This window comes from Microtus oregoni, unplaced genomic scaffold (assembly GCF_018167655.1).
Source record: "Microtus oregoni isolate MIOR12 unplaced genomic scaffold, Mior012 000001F_ref0000356, whole genome shotgun sequence".
Taxonomy (NCBI): domain Eukaryota; kingdom Metazoa; phylum Chordata; class Mammalia; order Rodentia; family Cricetidae; genus Microtus; species Microtus oregoni.
In genome coordinates, this window is record NW_024543060.1 from 5,692,894 (window position 1) to 5,713,610 (window position 20,717).

Below are 20,717 nucleotides of genomic sequence, written 5' to 3' on the forward strand. Positions count from 1 at the left end.
TGAGTCACTTCTTACCCACCCTCCTGATTGACTTGCCCAGACACCGATTGACTGCTGTTTATTACAGCCTAGATGTTTCTATTCCTAGGACAGAGCTTGCTGTGTAGGGAATAAAATCCTTTTGGTACCATCACAGTGGAGACAATGAGGTGGTCCCTGGCTCTTATTGACAAAGGCTAAATAAATATAAGATGTAGGATAAGCAGAAGTTGTGGTTTGGTCTTATGTGATATTTTTCAGCTTCGACAATATATGTCTCAATAACAGTTTATAGGCATTTTAGAGACTTTTTTTTGTTACAAAATTCTCCGTGGATGTGTGTTTCTGTGTATTTGCACAAGAGAAGGTATGTGTGCCTGTGCTTGTGATGCATGAGTGTAGTACTCACAGAGGCCAGAAGAGGGCATCAGATTCCTGGAGCTAGAATTACAAATGTTTGTGAGTCGTCATGTGGATGCTGGGAACTGAACTTTGGTCATTCGAAGAGTAGCAAAAACAACTGAACTATCTTTTGTTGTCAGGGTTTCTGTCCTGCCCAGTTCCCACAGTCATTAAGTCCCAAAGAAATCACACAGAGATCTACATTAACTATAAACTGATTGGCTCATTAGCTCAGTCTTCTTATTAACTCTTATAACTTATATTAGCCCATTATTTTTATCTGTGTTAGCCACATGGCTTGGTACCTTTATCGGCGAGGCAGTTACATCTTGCTTGCTCTGTGGCCAGGTCAGGTCTGCAGAGAGATGGGCTTCCTTTTTCCCAGAATTCTCCTGTTCTCATTGACCCGCCTCCACTTCCTGTCTGATTGTCCCGCCTATACTTCCTGCCTGGCTACTGGCCAATCAGCATTTATTTAAAATATAATTGATAGAATACAGACAATTATCCCACACCAATCTTTCCCAATATTTTTTTTTTCTATTTTGAGATTTGGTCTCATTTGTCTACACCAGCCTCAATGGCATTCAGCTAAAGCTGACCCTGAATGCCTGGTACTTCTGCTTCCATTCCTGCCCCTGCAGTACTAGGATTGTAGGCATATACCACCATATCTAGCAATTAACTTTATCTTTAATTTTTAAAACAGTAGTATCTGAACATGGCTAAAGTTGTTACTATTAGATCATTTACTCATGGCTTCTATTTTATGCTTTCTGAATCTGCTTTAATAGCTTTGACTATTGGGGTTAGTAAGCAAACATAACAAAGGAGAGGTCTTTTTAGTTGATGCGTGCGTGCACACACACACACACACACACACACACACACAATTTTTAATTCCCAGGAATTTGAGATGGCAAATTGGAAAAACATTTATTAAGCAGACAAGAGTCAGCGTGGAGGTTAGTTGTCTTAGAATGACTGCCAGCAAGACATTCAGTAGGACACAGGAATGGTCCTATGTTTGGCACAGCTGTTCTGCCCAGTGGATGCATTGCTGTGGCTCTCTACATTGACTTCTACAGGGAAGGGATTATCACAGTGGTTAGACCTCAGTTAGATAACACGCCATGAGCTAGGACACATTGCTGTTAAATTTGAGTGGGAAGTTTCCATGTTTTTTCCACTCAAGCCAAACCAAGCAAAGATTTTGTTGTGATGGGCAACAGTTTCTTAAAAACATGCTATTCTGGGGAAGAAAGAGTCGATGAGGAGTTGTCTGGATCAGCTTGGCCTGTGGGCCTATCTATAGAAGAATGTCTTGATTACATCCAGTGTGGGTGGCTCCATTCCCTAGGTTTGGGTCCTGTCCTACAGGAGTAAGCATGCAAGCAATCGTTCCCCATGGATGCGATCAGCTGCTGCAGGCTCCTGCAGCTTGACTTCCCTACAGTGATGGACAACAGCTTGGAAGTGAACCCTCCTCTTCTAAGTTGCGTCGTCAGTGTGAATGATTGCAAGGACAGCAGAGAAACTGCAGCATCAGAAAGACAGTTTTCTATTGGGAGGGGCATACACTAGTGACTTCAGCCACCACACAGAGAATCATGAACACGTGCGTCCTGGTTCCCCAGGGATACAGTACTCTCAGCAACTGTGACAACGGCTTGTTCCCCTTTATCTCTCTATTTTTATCTCATTTACCTTCATTCTATCTTTTTCTCTTTCCTCCAACCCCACAGTTTTATGGAAGATTTATTTGGTTTGGAAAAAAAAAACTCCCTGTGGTTATAGGTATATTTTAAATAATTTTGAATTAAATATTAAATTTAAATTGGTGATTGAATATTGGTAAAAAGTCAATAAGATTCCATGGCCAAACTCCAAATGGGCCTCTCATATTTTCTTACTTCACGGTGAAAGCTTCCCATCTGCCTTTCTGCATGGCAAGTGAGTTTAAGGGAAAGGTTGGGCAAGGCTGGGCCAAGAGGAAGAGAAGGGCTTCCTCTTAGGAGACGTCACCCAAAGATGGGACTCAATGACCTTCAAAATGGCTTGTTTGAAAAATGAGAACGGGAGTGGCATGGACGGGAGGGGTGGAGACGCCGTGGTCCAGAGGTGTAGCTGTGGAAAGCACGATGAATCTGCTCTGGAGGTCTCACATACACTCGCAGGACTGCAGGTAACAGATTCCATTGCATGTACACTGGCAGTGTGCTAAGAGGTGGCACCCTAACTCTTACAGAGGAGACGGGAGAGAGAGATTGTGATATAAATTATAGTCTTATCACTCTATGGGAGTCTTTCCACTCTACGAGGGTTGGGGACAAAGGGTTTATTTTAGCTCACCCTCTCTCCCCTAGGTGGCTTTTGTCGGGTTGTATCACAGCAATAGACACGAAATTAAGACAAAAGCCTTGTAAGAGATACTTACTATGAATTTCAGTGTTTACTTTCAAATATGGAGATGAAGGCATTGTTCATCTCATACTGTTGCAAGAAAATATATTTATGCAAAGCACTCGCAAACTGCTTAGAGGTTACATCCTAATTCTTTTTTTTTTTTTTTTTTTTTGGTTTTTCAAGACAGGGTTTCTCTGTAGCTTTGGAGCCTATCCTGGAACTCGCTCTTGTAGACCAGGCTGGTCTCGAACTCACAGAGATCCACCTGCCTCTGCCTCCTGAGTGCTGGGATTAAAGGCATGCACCACCACCGCCCGGCTACATTCTAATTCTTAATAGGGAGGTGAGGGAGGAGAGGGGAGGAAGTGAGGGAAAAAGGGCAAGGAGAGTCAGGAGGCAGATGGTGAGCTCATAAGCCAGGCAAGATGGCTCAAGCCTGCGATCCCAGCACTCAGAAGGCTGGAGTTGTTTTGAGTTTTAGGCCAGCATGTGCTACACAGAGTGAACCCATATTAGATGCTGATCTAAGCTGACAGGCTTAGCTGTGGTTTCTTTCATAGGGCATGTATGCATTGATTATCAAGTCACTGACTTGCACATGGCGAGTGTGAACCATTTCCTTAGGTGCCACCTATATACCAATAAGAGTGGCAGAAAAGCAAACATATCTGTATGGATAGGCTACCAATCGGTGAACCATATGCCAAGACATTACTTCACCCCCGAGTCTGTCCGTATGTCCCTTGCAAAGGCCTTTGTAGCAGGATGAAATGAAGCTACTGTGAGAAATGAAGCAAACAGACAGGGGGACAGCACAGATGTTAATGAAAGCTCCTGTCGCTCTGGCCACATCCCCCTGCGGCAGCACTAACCTGCGGTCCACAGTCACACACTTCGTCCTCTTCCAACTCTCCATTCCCACAAACGGCCGCCTTGTAGGACGGCTGTAGCTGCGGCTTGTTCCGAAGACAATACGAGTTTGGACTTGAGATGAAATTGAAAAAATTCTCCGTGCTGCAGTTACTGAAGGTCCGTACGCCGCTGGAATGACTGAGAAGAGCCCAGATGTCAACTGTTTGTGCCAAGAGTTCCCACAGGCCATCTACCCTTAGAATCTAAGTAGTTAGTCAGGAGGAAGGTACTGCAGGGCAGAGCCAGATCCGTGCATAGGAAGTCAGCTGCTTGAGAACTCCAGCTAAACCTGTTAGCAGAAGCGGCAGCACAAAGTTTTGCTGGCGTTTACATGACAAATTCTGGTGACACTGGTCTCACAGTTTAGTATCTACCTTACTTCTTAAGTTGTCTCTTTCTTTTCCTGCTAGAACTGTTGGACTTTGGAACAGCCCTGCCTTAAGGAAGGCCAATAATCTTTTTTAAAAAATGATTTTTTAATGTACCTTGGTGTTTTGACTACATGTGTGTCTGTATGAGGGTATCAGACCCTCTGGAACTGAAGTTACAGATAGTTGTGAGCTGCCATGTAGGTGCTGGGAATTGAACCTGCGTCCTCTGAATGAGAAGCCAGTGCTCTTTGCACTGAGCCATCTCTCCAGCCCGGAAGGGCAATAATCTTTATCTCCCTTTATCTACACTTGGTCAGAGGTAATTCCCCCTGACCTGGTTTTGTAGTTTTTAAATAACTCTTGCATCTCTTATCTTCTATTGAAAGACCCTCCAAGAGTGTCTTTCCTCTGGGGAGACCCTTCCCAAGGAACAGCGAGACCACTTGTACGGATGCAAACAGCAAGAGGTTTATTCAGATACACAGGTACCTGGGGTGACAAAGTCTCTCGGAGGACTTGTGCGCCTCCAGGTCGGGGTAATGGGTTTATATATGTTTTGGGGAGCAAAAAGCGTGGTACAGAAGTGAGAAGCGTAGTTACAGGGTTTTTATTGGTTAGTTTGAATGTGGCCGAGTTCAGGTTGGGACAAGGTCCCTAGTTCCCGAGAATTCAGATATAGGCTGCCTTGGCTCTTATCTAGGGCAGACAGGGTGTCTTTCTCAGTATTCACCGTTCCTCCCCGCCTGGGACAGACGATGCCCAGCCACATTCTCGGTATTCCCCATTCCCCCCCCCCCCCCCCCCCCCCCCCCCCCCCGGCCCAGCCTCAGGTGTCTCTATCTCGTTTTGGCAGCTTTTAAACTGCCCTTTGTTCAAATCCTGAATATTCAGTACAAGCCTTGTAAAATGGCATTACAGGTGCTAAGTTGTTTAACAAGCTAGGCGGGGGGTCTTTCATCTGGTGCTAAGCTGCTTAGCAAGCTGGATGGGGGTCTTTCACTATCTTAAAACCTGAACTCTATGACTCTAGTAAACAACTCTTTATGTGTGCATGTATATGTGTATGTAGGTATTCATAGGCATACAGGTGTGTGTGTGTGTGTGTGTGTGTGTGTGTGTGCGCACATGCACACACGCTTGCATAGGACAGCAGTCAGCCTCAGGTTTACGTGGGGTCAGGCAGGGCAGGGATCCACTTTGACCCGGACTCCTGCACTGTACTGCTGACTTAGGCCTTTGGTCAGGATGTAGATGCTGTAACATTAACACTGCGCAGTCACAGACAAGCAAGTGCGGGAAGAAGCATGTAGAGAGATTCAGACGGAGCATAGAACACAGTCGATGCTCTGGGTCACCGAGCTTCACCCTACCAGACTCAACCAACCATGGATCAAAAGTATCGGGGAGAACTTGCATCTGCTGGAAGAGAACAGACGGGTTTCCTTGGCCCTGCATCCTGAATCGTACAACAGGACAGAGACTTGCCTGACCCTGGCTTTGAGCCGATGTACACACCGTGGAGAGGAGAAGAGCAGTGCGCAGAAGGGCATGCACAACTAAGGAGCAGCTCTGGGAGGGACCTGTGCGCCTGAGGACTTGAGAAACCTCCCGTCCACAAGGGCTGCCTTAAATTAACTGATGAGGGAGGACATCCTAACTGCGGGCAGCACGGGGTGCTGGGCTGTGTACAAGGGGAGTGTAGTGAGCACTAACCCTCAGGATTCCTTCCTTCCCTCTGCTCAGCCCAATGGGCTCACTGGGCGCTCTCTTTCTCCTTCTCCCACTCAAGAGCCTCTGAATTTAATTGGACACTTGATTTTCTTGTACAGATCCTGTCATCTCTCAAAGGGCAATACATGACAATTATAAGAATACATTTATTACTTTTAATTAATCAGTTTTGATACAATGGATACATACTAAAAAAATAGCCCAGATTTTTTTAAAAGCCTGTAATTTAAACATTAATAAACTTCTTTCTAAAAAAGAGCAATCCAAGCCTAGATGGCCCCGTTGATCAGTTCTACCAAATAAGTTGGACAGCAATGATGCCCACGGTGTGAAACCCACGTGACCCTCCCAGGGTTAGAGGCATCGCAGCAGACCACAGCTCAAGACCAAACTATTCTCACCTGCACTTTCTCTGGATGAGAAAGTGGGGAAGCACTACATTCTGAAGGGTTCCAACCACAGTGGAATTGCTGTAAGAAAGTGCCTTGACCAAAAGCAACTTAGGGGAGCAAGGGGCAATTCCAGGTCACTGTCTGCCAATGAAAGGAAGCCATGGCAGGGACTCAAGCAGCCAGTCACCTCACACCCGCCAGTAGTCAAGAGCACCCGGGCTTGCTGCTGAGTGGGTAAGCCAGCAGGTATCCTGCTAAGGTCACTGAAGGTAGCCCCCTGTGGGCGGAGGGTAAGCATGAGTCTTTCATCTTGGGGCCTGTTTTATGGGTGGTCTGATGAAGGGGCTGGTTGATATTCCTAAGTGTCAAAAAGTTAGTCAGGCCTTGGAGTACTTCTTCAGTAGTTTCTGGTGGGAAATGAAAGCTAAACACCCAAATGCAGTTGCCTCGTCATGTCCCTAGGTGGTGCTGTTCCAGGACACTCTATGGATATTCATCCTCAGGTCCCTCACAGAGGGTGACAGGGGGGCTTACGAACTTATGAACATCTCTGTGTACTTGACACCACCTCTATATGATGTTCAAGGCCTAGAGTCAATGCTGGGCAAATAACCCAGCATGCCGTGCTTCAGGAAGCAGGGACTAGGAAAATGGATACAATTTGAATCTGTGGGGGTGAAGCTCAGTGACCCAGAGCATCAACTGTGTTTTGTGCTCGATCTGAATTGCTCCTCATGCTTCTTCTCCACCCTTGCTTGTCTCTGACTTTGCAGTGTTAATGTTACAGCATCTACATCCTGACCAAAGGCCTAAGTCAGTGTTACAGCGCAGGAATCCGGGTCAACCAGGTTTTCTGGCACCTCTCTCACAAAAGCGGCTGAGTCTAAGGAATTGTTTGAATTCTGCTCACCGAGACATTCACCATCCCTACCCTGGTTGGTTCGGAATGTAACTGTACTTCAGCATGGTAAGTTACCATCGCCACAACAAGAGCTTCTTTCCTCACCAACTGGCTTTCAGGAGTTCCCAATGAAGCCATTGGGTTGTTAAGAAACACTGTATCGGCCCGGGACTGTGGCCCAGGTGGGCAGAAAGCCTGCTGTGTTGGCCAGTTTCTGTTAACTTGACCCAGGCTAGAGAAAGGGAAGCCCAGCTGAGAAAACGCCTCCCCAGGGTTAGCCCGTGGACCATTTTATTGATTAATGGTTGATGTGGGAGGGTCATTCCACTGTGGGAGGTGTGTCCTGAGCTGAATAAGGAAGCAGGCTGAGAAAGGCATGAGGAACAAGCCAGTAAGCAGACTCCTCCAGGGCCTCTGCTTCAGTTCTGGCCTTGACTTGCCTCCCTGATGGACGAGGCCATGAAAGTGTAAGGTGAAATAAACCCTTGCTTCTCCAAGCTGCTTTTGATCATGGTGTTTTATCATAGTAACAGAAACCTAAGATGCCCGTTTTTTAACAGGTTAGTTTTCTTTAAATAGGCAGGAATTAACGTAATAGAAACCCTGGAGGTGAGGCAGGGGAGCCAAGGCTCTTACATTGCTTCCGGGTTCATCACGCACATGGACACTCCACAGTGGCAATTGCTCGCGTTGTCATACGTTATCCCCATGCTGAGGCTCAGGAGCTGAACTAAAACAATCGCCAGTGATTCCAGAGTTACGGCTCTGGGATGCTGGAAAGAAAACCCACCAGACCATAAGTGTGCGTACGCGTTGTGGAAAGCATCTTACTTGAGCTAGGAAAACGTGATTGGTTACTCACAATACCACACAGTCAAATAAAGGGGAAGCATGCATTGGTGCTAGTCACGTTGGTGCTAGTCACAGAAGCGCTACCCACACTGCAACAGTGTGCTACAGGCAGCACTGCAAACACAGGAATGATCTCAAAATGCATGCCTTTTAATAACGGGAGTGAGACACTCAGAAACAATAACTTAAATAAATTTAGATGGAATCAATTCCAGTTAGAATACTGAGATGTATAACTTAATGGTTTTGAGTACTTGCTGCTCTTCCAGACGACCCAAGTTTGATTCCAAGTACCTACACAGATGCTCACAGCTGTCTATAACTCCAGTTTCAGGAGATCTGACGCCCTCTTCTGGTTTCTGAGGGCACTGCACATTTGTGTACAGATACACATACATGCAAAACACTCATACACATACAATAAAAATAAAACAAAAATGTAATCAGTCAGGTGGTGGTGGCTCACACCTTTAATCCTAGCCCTCAGGAGGCAGAGACAGGTAGATCTCTGTGAGTTCAAGGCTGACGTGGTCTACATAGTACATAGTGAGTTCCAGGACAGCCAGGGCTACACAGAGAAACTTGTCGCAAAAAAAACCCTAAATAGTAAATAAATAAAGTATTTAATTTAATAAATAATAAATAAGATCAGTGACATAAATAAATAAAGTAAAATAAATAACTTTAAACAAATTATGAGTGGTTAGAAAATTAAAAATAGGCATCACTAGATATCAGCATGGAGAAAAATGAAAATAGACCCATCTCTATTGCCAATAACAAAGCTCAAGTCCAAATGGATCAAAGACTTCAACATAAAACCAACCACGCTGCACCTCATAGAAGAAAAAGTGGGAAGTATACTTGAACTCATTGGCACAGGGAACCACTTCCTAAATAGAACCCCAGTAGTACAGACACTGAAGACAACAATTAATAAATGGGACCTCCTGAAACTGAGAAAGTTCTGTAAAGCAAAGGACATGGTCAACAAGACAAAATGGCAGCTTACAGAATGGGAAAAGATCTTCATCAACTCACATCGGACAGAGGATTGATCTCCAAAATATATAAAGAACTCAAGAAACTAGACAGTGAAAGAACAAATAATCCAATAAAAAATGGAATACAGACCTAAACAGAGAACTCTCAACAGAGGAATCTAAAATGGCTGAAAGACACTTAAGGAAATCTTCGATATCCTTAGTCATCAGAGAAATGCAAATCAAAACAACTCTGAGATTCCATCTTACACCTGTAAGAATGGCCAAGATCAAAAATACTAATGACTACTTATGCTGGAGAGGATGTGGGGTAAAGGGAACACTACCCCATTGCTGGTGGAAGTGCAAACTTGTACAGCCCCTTTAGAAATCAGTATGATGATTTCTCAGAAAATTAAGAAATGACCTTCCTTAAGACCTAGCAATACTGCTGTTGGGTATATACCCAAAAGACACTCAATCATACCACAAGGACATGTGCTCAACTATGTTCATAGGAGCACTAATTGTAACAGCCAGAACATGGAACCAGCCTAGGTGCTCCTCAACCAAAGAATGGATAAAGAAGATGTGATACATTTACACAATGGAGCACTACACAATGGTAAAACATGACATCTTGAAATTTGTGGGCAAATGGATGGATCTAGAAAAAACCATATTGAGTGAGGCAACTCAGATTCAGAAAGACAAATGTAATACATTTTCACTCATAAGTGGCTTTTAAACATAAATAAAAATGAATAGCTCAATAAAAACAACAAAAAAAGAAAAAGAAAATTCAAAATAGAACTGAGCCTTCTCTCATGTTAAATAACAGCCTAGAGCAAGCATCTCATCTACTGGAGCCAGAGAGCACTTCTCCTAGAGATCATAAATGAGACAAAACAGCCATTTGTCAACCCTACTCAGTGTTGTTCAAGTCAACTGTCTCACAGATGCTCAAAGATTATGAAGGGGAAAATGGCTTTCATTTCCTGAGGAAAAGATTCCCTCGCTATGGAAACTACAGGAGTCAAGATACTTGGGGCAGAGTGCTGTATCTGATGAATGTGTTCATTCATGTTACATACGTGTACCTGTATTATTTCGTGTGTCTTTGTGTATGCTTCTGTGTGTGTGTATGTATATGTACATATGTGAGCATGCTCATTTGGGCATGTGTGTGGAGGCCAGAGGCCCACCTCAGGTATCCTTCTCTTTGCCCTCTACTCTTTGAGACAAGGTCTCTAGTTCGACGTGGACCTCAGTGCGGACAGTACTGGCTGCTGGGGAGCTCCACAGATCCTCTCCTCTCTGTCTCCCAGCACTGGGGTTACAGTGTGAGCTAACTTTCCCAGCTTTCTTACATGGTGACTGGGGACTCAGGTCCTCATGTCCACACAGAGGACACTTTTTTCACCAAGTCATCTTGTGGTCACTGTTCATTGTCTGCAGTAACCACTACACAGTCTGTGTATGTAAACCAAATGCTATACTTTATATGTGTGTGTGTGTGTGTGTGTGTGTGTGTGTGTGTGTGTGTTGCATCTGAATGTTTGAGGAAGTCATACATCCCACCTTTAGAGAGCAGGGAAATCACTTTTTCCATAAAATAAAAGCGACATTTACCAAAATATGATTTATAAATTTTAAATATGAATTTTCTCTTTCCCAGCTTCACTGTGCTCCATTTTGCTTATTAGAGTGGGATCATTCTATGTCGCCTCTTTGAAACTCCAGTAGACATTGCACAAACACAAACGCTAAAGAAAGGAGCAAGTTCTACAGCGAGAAGCACCAAAGTGAAATGATATCAGGATTACACAGTGTCGATGCCCTAAGAGCCCTACAATAACGCAAATTTTAATGAGGGTAGCAAATCAAGAGAATCTTTTATACTGTTTATACTGCAGTTTGTTATACAGATTTACTTTTGTGTGTGTGTGTGTGTGTGTGTGTGTGTGTGTGAGTGAAGTGCCCATAGAAGCCATAAGAGGGCATCGGATCTCCTGGAGCAGGAGTCACAGCTGATTGTGAGCTAAAGGATGTGGGTGGGTGCAGGAAGGGAAGCTGGGCCCTCTGTGGAGGAGGCAAGAGCTCTCCAGCAAGCCCCCACCCCCAACCCCCCCCGTTAGGAATTCTAACCAACCAGACTAAAGCTGTAGCATACCAGAGCAACGCCTCCTGCGTAGTTCTTGTTACACATCTTCCCTTGAAAGGTGGCACCGACATAGTCTGAAGTTTCTCTGTAACTAAATTGAAAACAGATGATAATTATATAATTTTGCAAAAGTTAGCAGAGTTAATGCTCTGTTTTCACAGGACAGAGTTTAGTGTTGCTCACTGACATTCGTGTGACATGGGTTAGGATGTACCCAATGTTCCTACATTTTCTAAAAATGATAAAAATCCATTAAAAAATAGGACATGCACTTTTACATGGGCTTCAAAATGTAGTGATAATGAATTCAATGCAGTGACTATTTTAGGATAAAATGGATATAGTCTCTGAAATAAATATAAAAATAAATAAAATTCCTTAGAATGGCAAAACGAGGCAATGAAGCTGGCACAAGTCAGAGTCGGGGGTGGGGGGGAGCTGTGATGTCTCTTCCTCTTCTGGTGGCTTTAACGAGCCGTATAAGGCAAGCATGTGACCGAATACTAAAAGTCCGCATGTCATGTGTGTTCTGAAATTGCCAGTGATAGAAAACAAGGAAGTCTATTAAATCGGGGCTTGCATATTAAAATTTCAACATGTTATATTCACGGTATATTAGAACAGTAGTTCTCAACCTGTGGGTCATGACCCCTATCTCCAAAAATATTTACATTACTGTTCATAACAGTAGCAAAACTACAGTTAGGAAGTAGCCACAAACATAACTTTATGGTTGGGGTCACCACACCATGAGACACTGTGTTAAAGGGTCGCAGCGTGGGGAAGGCTGAGGACCCCGCTGCTGTAGACTGTTCAGAAGCATCTTCCTTTCTGGGTTTTCATTCTTCCATAGTGTGTGCACGCGCTCATCTGTGTGCGCCCTGGGGTTACAGAAGCACGGGCCACCTGGCTTTTATACAGGTTCTGAACTTGGGGACTCAGGAGTGCACAGCAAGCCCTCTATCCACACGACCATTTCCTCAACGCTTCCTCATTGTTCTTGTCGTCATCATTACTGTCATTTCAAAGAGCAAAACTAAATACCTCCATTCACAGAACTCACACAGATGTCGTCGTGAGCTTCACTTGATGGAGTGATGTGTGCTCTGTGCTAAGACGACGCCTGGAAGCTGGGCTGAAGAAGTGAGCTTCAACTACAGACCAACCAAGTGAGGGACCTTCATGATTTCACCATAGTAAGTTGTCCCAATAACAGCTGCATGCCATTGTATATACAAGGGGCGGAAATCACAGAGAGCTTGCTTTTTCTCTAAAATGCTTGTGGATTGTTGGAAAAGGGGTCAGGCTGGCCAGTTTCTCTGGATGTACCACGTCACAGCTTGAGGAGGTACGTACACAAGTAAAAACGCCATGTCGTGTGGACGCAGCACAAGGTAAGACTGTTTCCAGTTCAGGAACCTGTAGAGCAACTCGTTAGCATCGCCGGTGGTCAAGATTTTGTTTTCATCCATCCAAAATTCCAGGGAAGACAGAATTACTGTAAGATTAAAGGGGGCAAAAATCTAAAATAGAACACAGACAGAAAACCTGTTCAAACGACATGATCTAAAGGGACTAGGCAAAAGAGCTCTGAAAATCAGTTCAGGTCATGCATTTAACTGCACTGGACTCGGCATTTGAAAGTGTTCGTCAGTGGTAAGTGTCCTGATCATGAAAGTTATACTGGATACTTTAAAATGCTCGCACTTTTAATGCTTGCACATTCCTCTCCCAGGAAAGTCTCATTGTATGTAACCCTTTCAATGACCTACTTTCCGTGTAGAAGAACTGAAACCTCCAAAGCAACTCAATGAGCCTTCCATCACTCAGCATGCATCTTTATGCCCTTCCACAAAAGAAGGTATGGGGGCTCTTAGGGACAGCAGCAAGTGTGGTGCTTTCAGTGATAATGTCCCATGTAGGTGCTGGCATTTGGATATTGGTCACCGGTTGGTGGCACTGTTTGGGGAGGTTTAGAAAGTGTGGCTTTGCTGGAGGAAGCGTGTCACTGGAGGCGGGGCTTGAGGTTTCAGAGCTGAACACCACTCCCAGTTGCTCTCTCTGCTTCCTGCTCTTCATTCCAGGCACGCGCTCTCAGCTTTTGTCTCTAGCTGCCGTATCTGCTGCCGCCTGCCCTGCCGTCTCCACCATTAAGGACTCTAACCCTTGGAACTATAAGCCCAAAGAAACTCTTCCTTCTATCAGCGTCTTATTTATGGTTTCTATTGCTGTGAAGAGATACCCTGACCACAGCAACTCTTATAAAGAAAACATTTAATGGAGAGTGGCTCATTTACTGTTTCAGAGATTCAGTTCATTTCCTCCTGGCAGGGAGGAAAGCGGTGTGCAGGCAGATGTGGTGCTGGAGCCGAGAGAGCTACATCTTGACTCAGAGGCAACAGAAAGCCAACCGACTGTCACAGGGAGGGAAGCTTGAGAAAAAGACCTTAAAGCCCGCCCCACAGTGCTGCACTTCCAACAGAAGCTGTGGCCCAGATTAGAGGTGTGCCCTCTGGCCTCAGGGTCTGGATTAAAGATGTGTGTCACCCAGCCTCCTCCAACAAGACCGCACTTCCTCCAACACGGCCATGGCTCCTAATAGTGTCACTCACTATGAGTGATGGAGGCCAGTTACATCCAAACTACCACAGTAAGTTACATTGGATATGGTGTTTTATCACAATAATGGAAACGTAACCAAGACACAAATGTGAAATATTTTTTAAGAAACAAAAAAAGAAAATACTTACAGCATTTGCCAGTCCGATCAACTGGAAAATCTTTTGAGTGACAATGGCTGAATCAGCCCCAATATGCTCATACTGTAAAATAAAATTGCCATTTATATACATACATATATTTGTTCAGCATTGATGATTCAATTCTTCTATTAGAAGTTTAATATAGCAAAGCAATAAGCTGTTTTAAATCACTAACATATTTTAATCAGCATTATTTTATTATTCATACCATATAGTGTGAAAATAGAAAATATAAAAAGATCTGAAAGGAATTCAAGCTAAAATTCCACTATTAATAAAGATAATAATAGTTCTGGACACAAAACATTAGCTTTAAATGATTTAGATGTGACTATCTCAGTGTTTTGCTTATTATGTGTGCATCTGCAGTGGCCATGGAGGCCAGGGGAGGGCATCGAATCACATGGGCTTGACTTAGAGGCTGTTGTCTGTCAGTCACCGCATGGGTGCCGGGAACAGAACTCAGGTCCTTTGTAAGGGCAGCAAGCGTTCTTAACCAAAGTCATCTCTCCAGCTCCAGGAAACAACTTAAGACTGGGAAAATTCCCAGAGTCTGTATATATGTGAAAGCTCCTAAAATGTTACATACTGAGTGATTCCATTTATACAATGCTTTGGAAATGAAGGCCAGTGAGATTGGGGGAGGGAGGGGTGTGGCTGGAAAGCTGCTTGCAGTGGCTCCCTGTTGGGGTGCAAAGATCCCGTATCTTGACTGCGTTGGTTGCAGTGTGCTGGCTGCTGCAGCACTGGCAGAAGGCGTCTGTGTGTGCACGTGTTCTTGTAAATATGTGTGAGTACATGACTCTCCTCAGTAAGAAGGTAAACTAGTAAATGAGAAAGCATTTTAATAAAAATTCCCAGTTATGACAAAAGGAATAATGGGGAGAAAAAGAGTGCAAATAATTGAGATTATTAAAATCCAAGTTATTGCCTTCTACTGTGAGACATGGGAGAATTGTTTTTCAATGCTTCACTGCTAATAAACAATGCCAGGACAAATGCAATTGGAATAGACTTACCATTTCTTTCTCAACTACAATATGTATTTCCACATAGTAAGGGACAACTTGCGGTGGCTGGAAAAAAAAATCCACAGACTCGAAGTCAAAATGCTAGTGAGATGAATGTGGAGAGATTTTTATATTCAGAAATAGAACCAGAAGCATTCCCAAGGCAGACCCTCCAGACTCCTCTCCACCTGTTTCCCCCGGTCCTACACTGCACCTTATCAGACATTATCTTATCCAGAAGGTAATCCATCTCTCTTCCTTTCTCTGCCTTCTCACTGATCCCACCTCTCCCGTCCTTTCTCCATATTTTGGTTGATCCCATCTCTCCTTTTCTTTCTCCAGGTTCTCATTCATCTTGTAAGTAGTTCTGTTAGCTGAATGGTATTCCTTTTAAACTTCATCTTTATTTTTAAATTAAAAAAACAACTAATGTGCACCTGTGTGTGTGTGTGTGTGTGTGTGTGTGTCTGTCTGTCTGTCTGTCGAATGTGCACCACGGATGTGCAGTGCCAGCATTTGTGGCTCTCTTGGGTATTTATTTAGTCACAGTTAATCCCCCAGGCCAGGTTGAGAACAATTCGCCCACATTTTGCTCTTGATTAAGCCATTTTTAGACATCCTTGGGATGTCTATGTGTGTGTGGGGTCTGTGAACAAATAATTTGTGTATCAGAAAATTACTTGATACCATCTAATTAATCCCCTACCGTGACACTTTGTATCTTATACTTCAGGTCCCTTAGTTCAATATCCTTCTCTGCATAGAGTAAAGCGTCTCTTTTCTTAGGTTCCACCTGATAGATCACGTGTTCAAAACCAATGGAAGATTCCAGAGGTTCAATTCCATAGCTAACGTTTCCAAACTGAAGAAAACCTCTGCCAAGAAAGAAAAAAAAAATACAAGTTATAAATAAACCATGGCACAGGAAGGCATCAGTCAATTGCCATGTACTTAACACATTTTCATAGTTCCCTGAGTCCTACTGTGTTACTGAAGAGCCACACACTGAGAGGCACAGAAGAATCACACAGTTGGGATATTCCAACTGTTAATATCTCATGACTCTGTGGGGCTAGAGAAATGGTCGAGCAGTTCAGAGCACTTGCTGGTCTTCCAGAGGACCAGGGTTTGGTTCCCAGCTCCATAGGGCACTCACAACCACTTGTAGTTCCAGTGTGCTCATCTAGTACACATGCCGGCACACACATATACACATAAAAATAGCAAAAAATAAATCCTGAGAATTTTTTTTATGAACTCCCAATTTAAGAATAACTTAAATTCAACATGAGGGTACAAGCTGTTTTTAAAATAATTTCCATTTATAATCTTTCCATTTATAATCCATTTTGTGTTCCACACATTTACACACACACACACACACACAGATTTGTTTTTTTTTTAAAAACCACACCATTTTATATACAATTATGCATTACAACCTGAGTCCGGTACAGGTGCTAACAATCACCATAGAATCTGGATAACCTTCAATGTATCCTTGGAAGTAGCAGGCATTCTGAAACAGAAAGAGAAAAGGCACAATATCCGTGTGGTAAAGGCAGCATTGTCAGAGACCACAGATTGTCAGCTACTTTGTGTATCAAACACCAGTTGTTTCCAAAAATGGACCCATAAGACCAGTGGGTGGAGGGGAGCACAGCTTTCCAAACTGCTCTTGCAGTTTTGTAAGCAAGCACATGTATTTTCATATATTCTCACTCTCTGTCTCCCTCTCCTTCCCTCCCTCTCTCTCCTTCCTTCTCTCCCTTCTTCTCCCACCCTCTCTCTTTGAGAATGGGTCTCACTATATAGCCCTGGCCTACCCGGAACTCACTAGGTAGACCAAGCTGGTCTCGATTTCACAGAGATCTGCCTGCCTCTGTCTCATTAAATATGATTTACTTTATCGATAATTAGGATAATTATTGATAATCAAAAGCTCTTTTTGTTTTGTTTTTATCCTCTCTTGACTTAATTCTGCAGGTTAAATAAGCAAAAGGAATGGAAAAGGGAAATTTGTTCTCGAGAGTATTTTGAGTGAGATATTAGGTTGGCTTGCAGAGCTCTCTCAGAGAAGCCAGCAATAACTCCAGAAACAGGACCATTAAATTCATGGAGCTTCTCAATATGTGGGTCCCCCAGCTGCAAGGGCACTACCAGGCAAGGGAGCAGGGGGCCTCTAATGGTTCAGTCTTCCAGGTTCTGGGGAGTGGCAAGGGTTTCCGAGGTGCCGGAAATGATATGCAGAGCCTTGGAAGAGTTGATGACACTGGTGGAGGTCCCAAGATGCATGCCCAGGTGCCATTCCACCTTTGGGATGATGACCTGGCATGGCAGAGAGACAGTGTTTTCCAGGGGCTGCCTCTACCCATCCACCCCAACCCTGGAGGATGTTTACAGCACTCGCATCTGTCTTTGAGGACAGGATGCTTACAGGGAAGGGTGGTTTGAATCAACCTGAATCCAAGATGGCCACCAGCCTGACCACGTGACAACCTCTAACCTTTGTGTAGTTTCCATACCAAGTGACACACCCACCAGGACTCTTAACAGAAAGCACTGGACCATAAAGGGGGCAAAGAGAGGCAGTGTGTGGCTTAGGAAAACACATCTTTTCTGCATAGATAACGTGTGGCTTTCCCTGAGCAGGTGAGCTGAGAATTTAATTTGTGAGGCTCCCCGGGGTGTGCTGTCCCTTGTTTGATAAACTTGTGCTGCTGACACTTAGCCTAGGATCTGTCTTTGGCTTTGTGGCACTAAACAGTCATCTCTCCAGGGTGGGGACAATAATCTGTGGGTCCCATGGGAATCTGGCAGAAACTAAGACTCATGAAGCTGGCAAGCCAGGTGCCAGCTCCAGGAGGATTACTGGAACAAGACCAGAAATGCTTGAAGTTGATTTCTTCCAGTGCTGGGATTTGAACCTAAGACCTCCTGCATGGTAAGCAAAGACTCTACCACTGAACTATGTCTCCAGCCCAAGACTGGAAACTCTTCAAAGTTTCATAAGTGTTTTGATGGCATCATTGAACATGGCCAGAACATGATGAAAAATACATTTTTTGGGGGGTGGTGGTGATGTGGTGTACAGCTTTAATCCCAGCCATTGGGAGACAGAGGCAGGCAGATTTCTGAGTTTAAGGTCAATCCTGTCTACATTGTGAGTTCTAGGCTAGTCAAGGCTACATAGTGAGATCCTGTCTCAAAAAAAAAGTACACACACACAGAAAGAGAGAGAGGGGGAGAGAGAGAGAGAGAGAGAGAGAGAGAGAGAGAGAGAGAGAGAGAGAGAGAGAAAGGGAGATGGGGGAAAGTAGCACACAGTCAAAACAAACAAACAAACAAAAAACCACAACAGAATAACAGTTCGACATTAAAAGAGAGGATTTTGAATTACCAAATACTAAAACACATGCTAAAACTGTGATCAAGAATTCCAAGGAAAAATTGGGCACAACAGAGGATCAGCTAGAGAGTCTAGAGAACTATGAAGCATAAAAAGCCAATTAGAACAGAAAAAATACTTTAAGTGAACATACCAAGTAGGTTTTACTGCAGAAGCAAGGGTCAATAAACCCTTCCAAATCAGTCCAGTGAGACTTGCCAAGATGGCCTCACTCAGCAGAGGAGGGGCTAGAAAGTGTGAGGAGAACCTGGGGAGGTGGAATTCCAGGACAGCATGGAGGGACTGGAAAATTGGAGACTGTCTAACTCAGTAATGGAGGTTGAGAAGGCATTTATCCTCTCCACCAGTTCCCTGAAGTGTAGACTTGCCTCACGTAACCAGAAGTCAAGGTCAGCACCGCTGTATCCATCCACCTCTGATCTAGAAAAGCCCAAAGGAACTGGTTTAGCTCTTACTTCAGAGGTGCTTTTATTAGCATCAGCTTTTAGTAAAGACCAAGAATGAGCCAAAAGGATGTCTCCAAGAGCAAAGATGAGGATGCTGAGGGTTCTCCGGAAAGTGAATATTGACCTGAACAGGGTGTGCTTTCTGATTGACAGAACTCACTTAGGTCACCTTAGAGAGAGTAGGCTGTCAAGAAGGTGGTAATCAACCTCTTCTGGGATTTTATTTGCAACAGAACAAGAGGAACTCATGCCTACAGGCATTGTGAACAACCAGAAAGGTACAGGTTGTAGGGAGAAAGTGATGCTAGGTTCGTCAGCTTTCTGTGTTCAGCCTCCAACTAGCTGGCTAGCTTGTGAGGGACAAACAGATGGATAGAAGGCGTGTCCTGGGTCACAGAAGACATGGAAGCTTGATCTACACAGCTGTCCCTCCAAGGTAGGCACACTGGATTACAATGAGCTATAGAACACTGTGTGCCCTGGGGCATGGCTAAGACATGGTAGTGACCAGTCAGCAGGGAACAGAGCCTGACAGTGGTGTGGGCCAGGAAAAAGAGAACCCTGCACGTCCACTTTCTTCCAGGCTGACCCTGGGCACAACTCTAACTTTATCCTCCTGTATAATAATCCCAGCACAGACTTAACACCCAATGGGCAGGAGGGAGGACAGGCCATTAACTGACAATTAACAGAACTTCTAACAATTACAAACATCAAGGATGGAGACAATACTCAGACTGGATACATGACACTATGCAAAATGTCTAATTTCAAACAAAATATTGGTAGATATCTAAAGAAACAAACAAGCACAAAATAATTGGGGAAAAGAGGCATTTAAGAGAATCTCCCAACTTTCGAGAGGCTGCGTGCTTGGATTCCTGAAAAAACCTTTGTTGAGCCCCTGATCCCCAAAGTGACAGAATCAAGAGATGGCGCATAGACCTGGCTGTGTGGTGCACACCTTTAATCTCAGCATTTGGGAAGAAAAGGCTGGAGAATCTCTATGAGTTCGAGGCCCATTTTGGTCTACAAAGCTAGTTCCAGGACAACCAGGGCTGTTACACAGAGAAACCCTGTCTTGAAAAACCAAAAAGCAAAGAAGAGCGGTGGTGGTGGTGGGGGGGGAGCACTGGTTGTCTACATGGTTGATTTGTTTTTTGGCATATGTTGTAATTTCCAGGATAGTATGATTTTTAGGGATGAATACTTTTGAAAATCTTATTTTTCTGTTTTCTTTTCTTTTTTTTTTTTTTTACCTGTTTTGATGGCTAGAAACAGGCTTAAGGCAATGATAGGAACCCAGATTATCGACATGAAGGCATGTAATTAGTTGTGTTGACGTCATCATTTAACAACTCAGCACCTTTAGGTTTTAAATAAAGCATTCTTTCCTTAGCCTTTTCTTAAAGTCGTGCTTTTGAAGCAAGGAAACAGAGTCTAACCATTATAGAAGTGGCCTCACAGTCATTTTGTCCCAATCTTGCTGCCTTAGTCTCCTGAACTGAGTTAACAGACATGTGTTACCACGCAGGCTTTTGTTTTATAGGATTTTTGTTGTTGTTCTTATTGCTTTATTTCTTGACCTGGTCCAGGCTGGTGCACTCCCTATGTAGCTGAGGGTGACCTTGAACTCCTATTTCTTCTGCTTTTACCTCCTGTGTCTTGAGAATACAAGCATATGTCTTCATGTTCAAGTGTGAGCTATTGTGGCCTTGTGTCTGTCTGTCTTTCTCTCATACACACATAAACACACATGTAAATCTCTGTGTGTAACATGACAACACCATTGAACAATATGCATTATTTATTAATATCGACTCAAATGTATCTGCTTTCTCGGTTGTACAGTAATTAAAGCAAGGCATGCTAGTGTCAGTTGTCAACTTCACAGAATCTAGACTCGCCTGGGAGATGGTCTCTGGGAATGCCGGCTGGGGAACGCTATGCTTTTGTTTACTGAGTTGGGAATACCCCTCTACCAGGTGTTAGCACTA

At 43.9% G+C, this 20,717-nt stretch overlaps 1 protein-coding gene across 1 annotated transcript in view; it reads right to left on the minus strand.

The window, feature by feature from the left end:
- Positions 1–20,717, minus strand: part of Adam2 (ADAM metallopeptidase domain 2) — a 45,152-nt gene that overhangs the window by 16,999 nt on the left and 7,436 nt on the right. The window contains exons 5-12 of the mRNA XM_041674570.1: positions 16,308–16,384; positions 15,572–15,740; positions 14,875–14,931; positions 13,844–13,915; positions 12,450–12,616; positions 11,103–11,184; positions 7,731–7,867; positions 3,660–3,837 (exon numbers count right to left, since the gene is read on the minus strand). Coding sequence (XP_041530504.1) covers positions 3,660–3,837; positions 7,731–7,867; positions 11,103–11,184; positions 12,450–12,616; positions 13,844–13,915; positions 14,875–14,931; positions 15,572–15,740; positions 16,308–16,384 — 939 coding nt within the window. The remainder of the gene's footprint in view (positions 1–3,659; positions 3,838–7,730; positions 7,868–11,102; positions 11,185–12,449; positions 12,617–13,843; positions 13,916–14,874; positions 14,932–15,571; positions 15,741–16,307; positions 16,385–20,717) is intronic.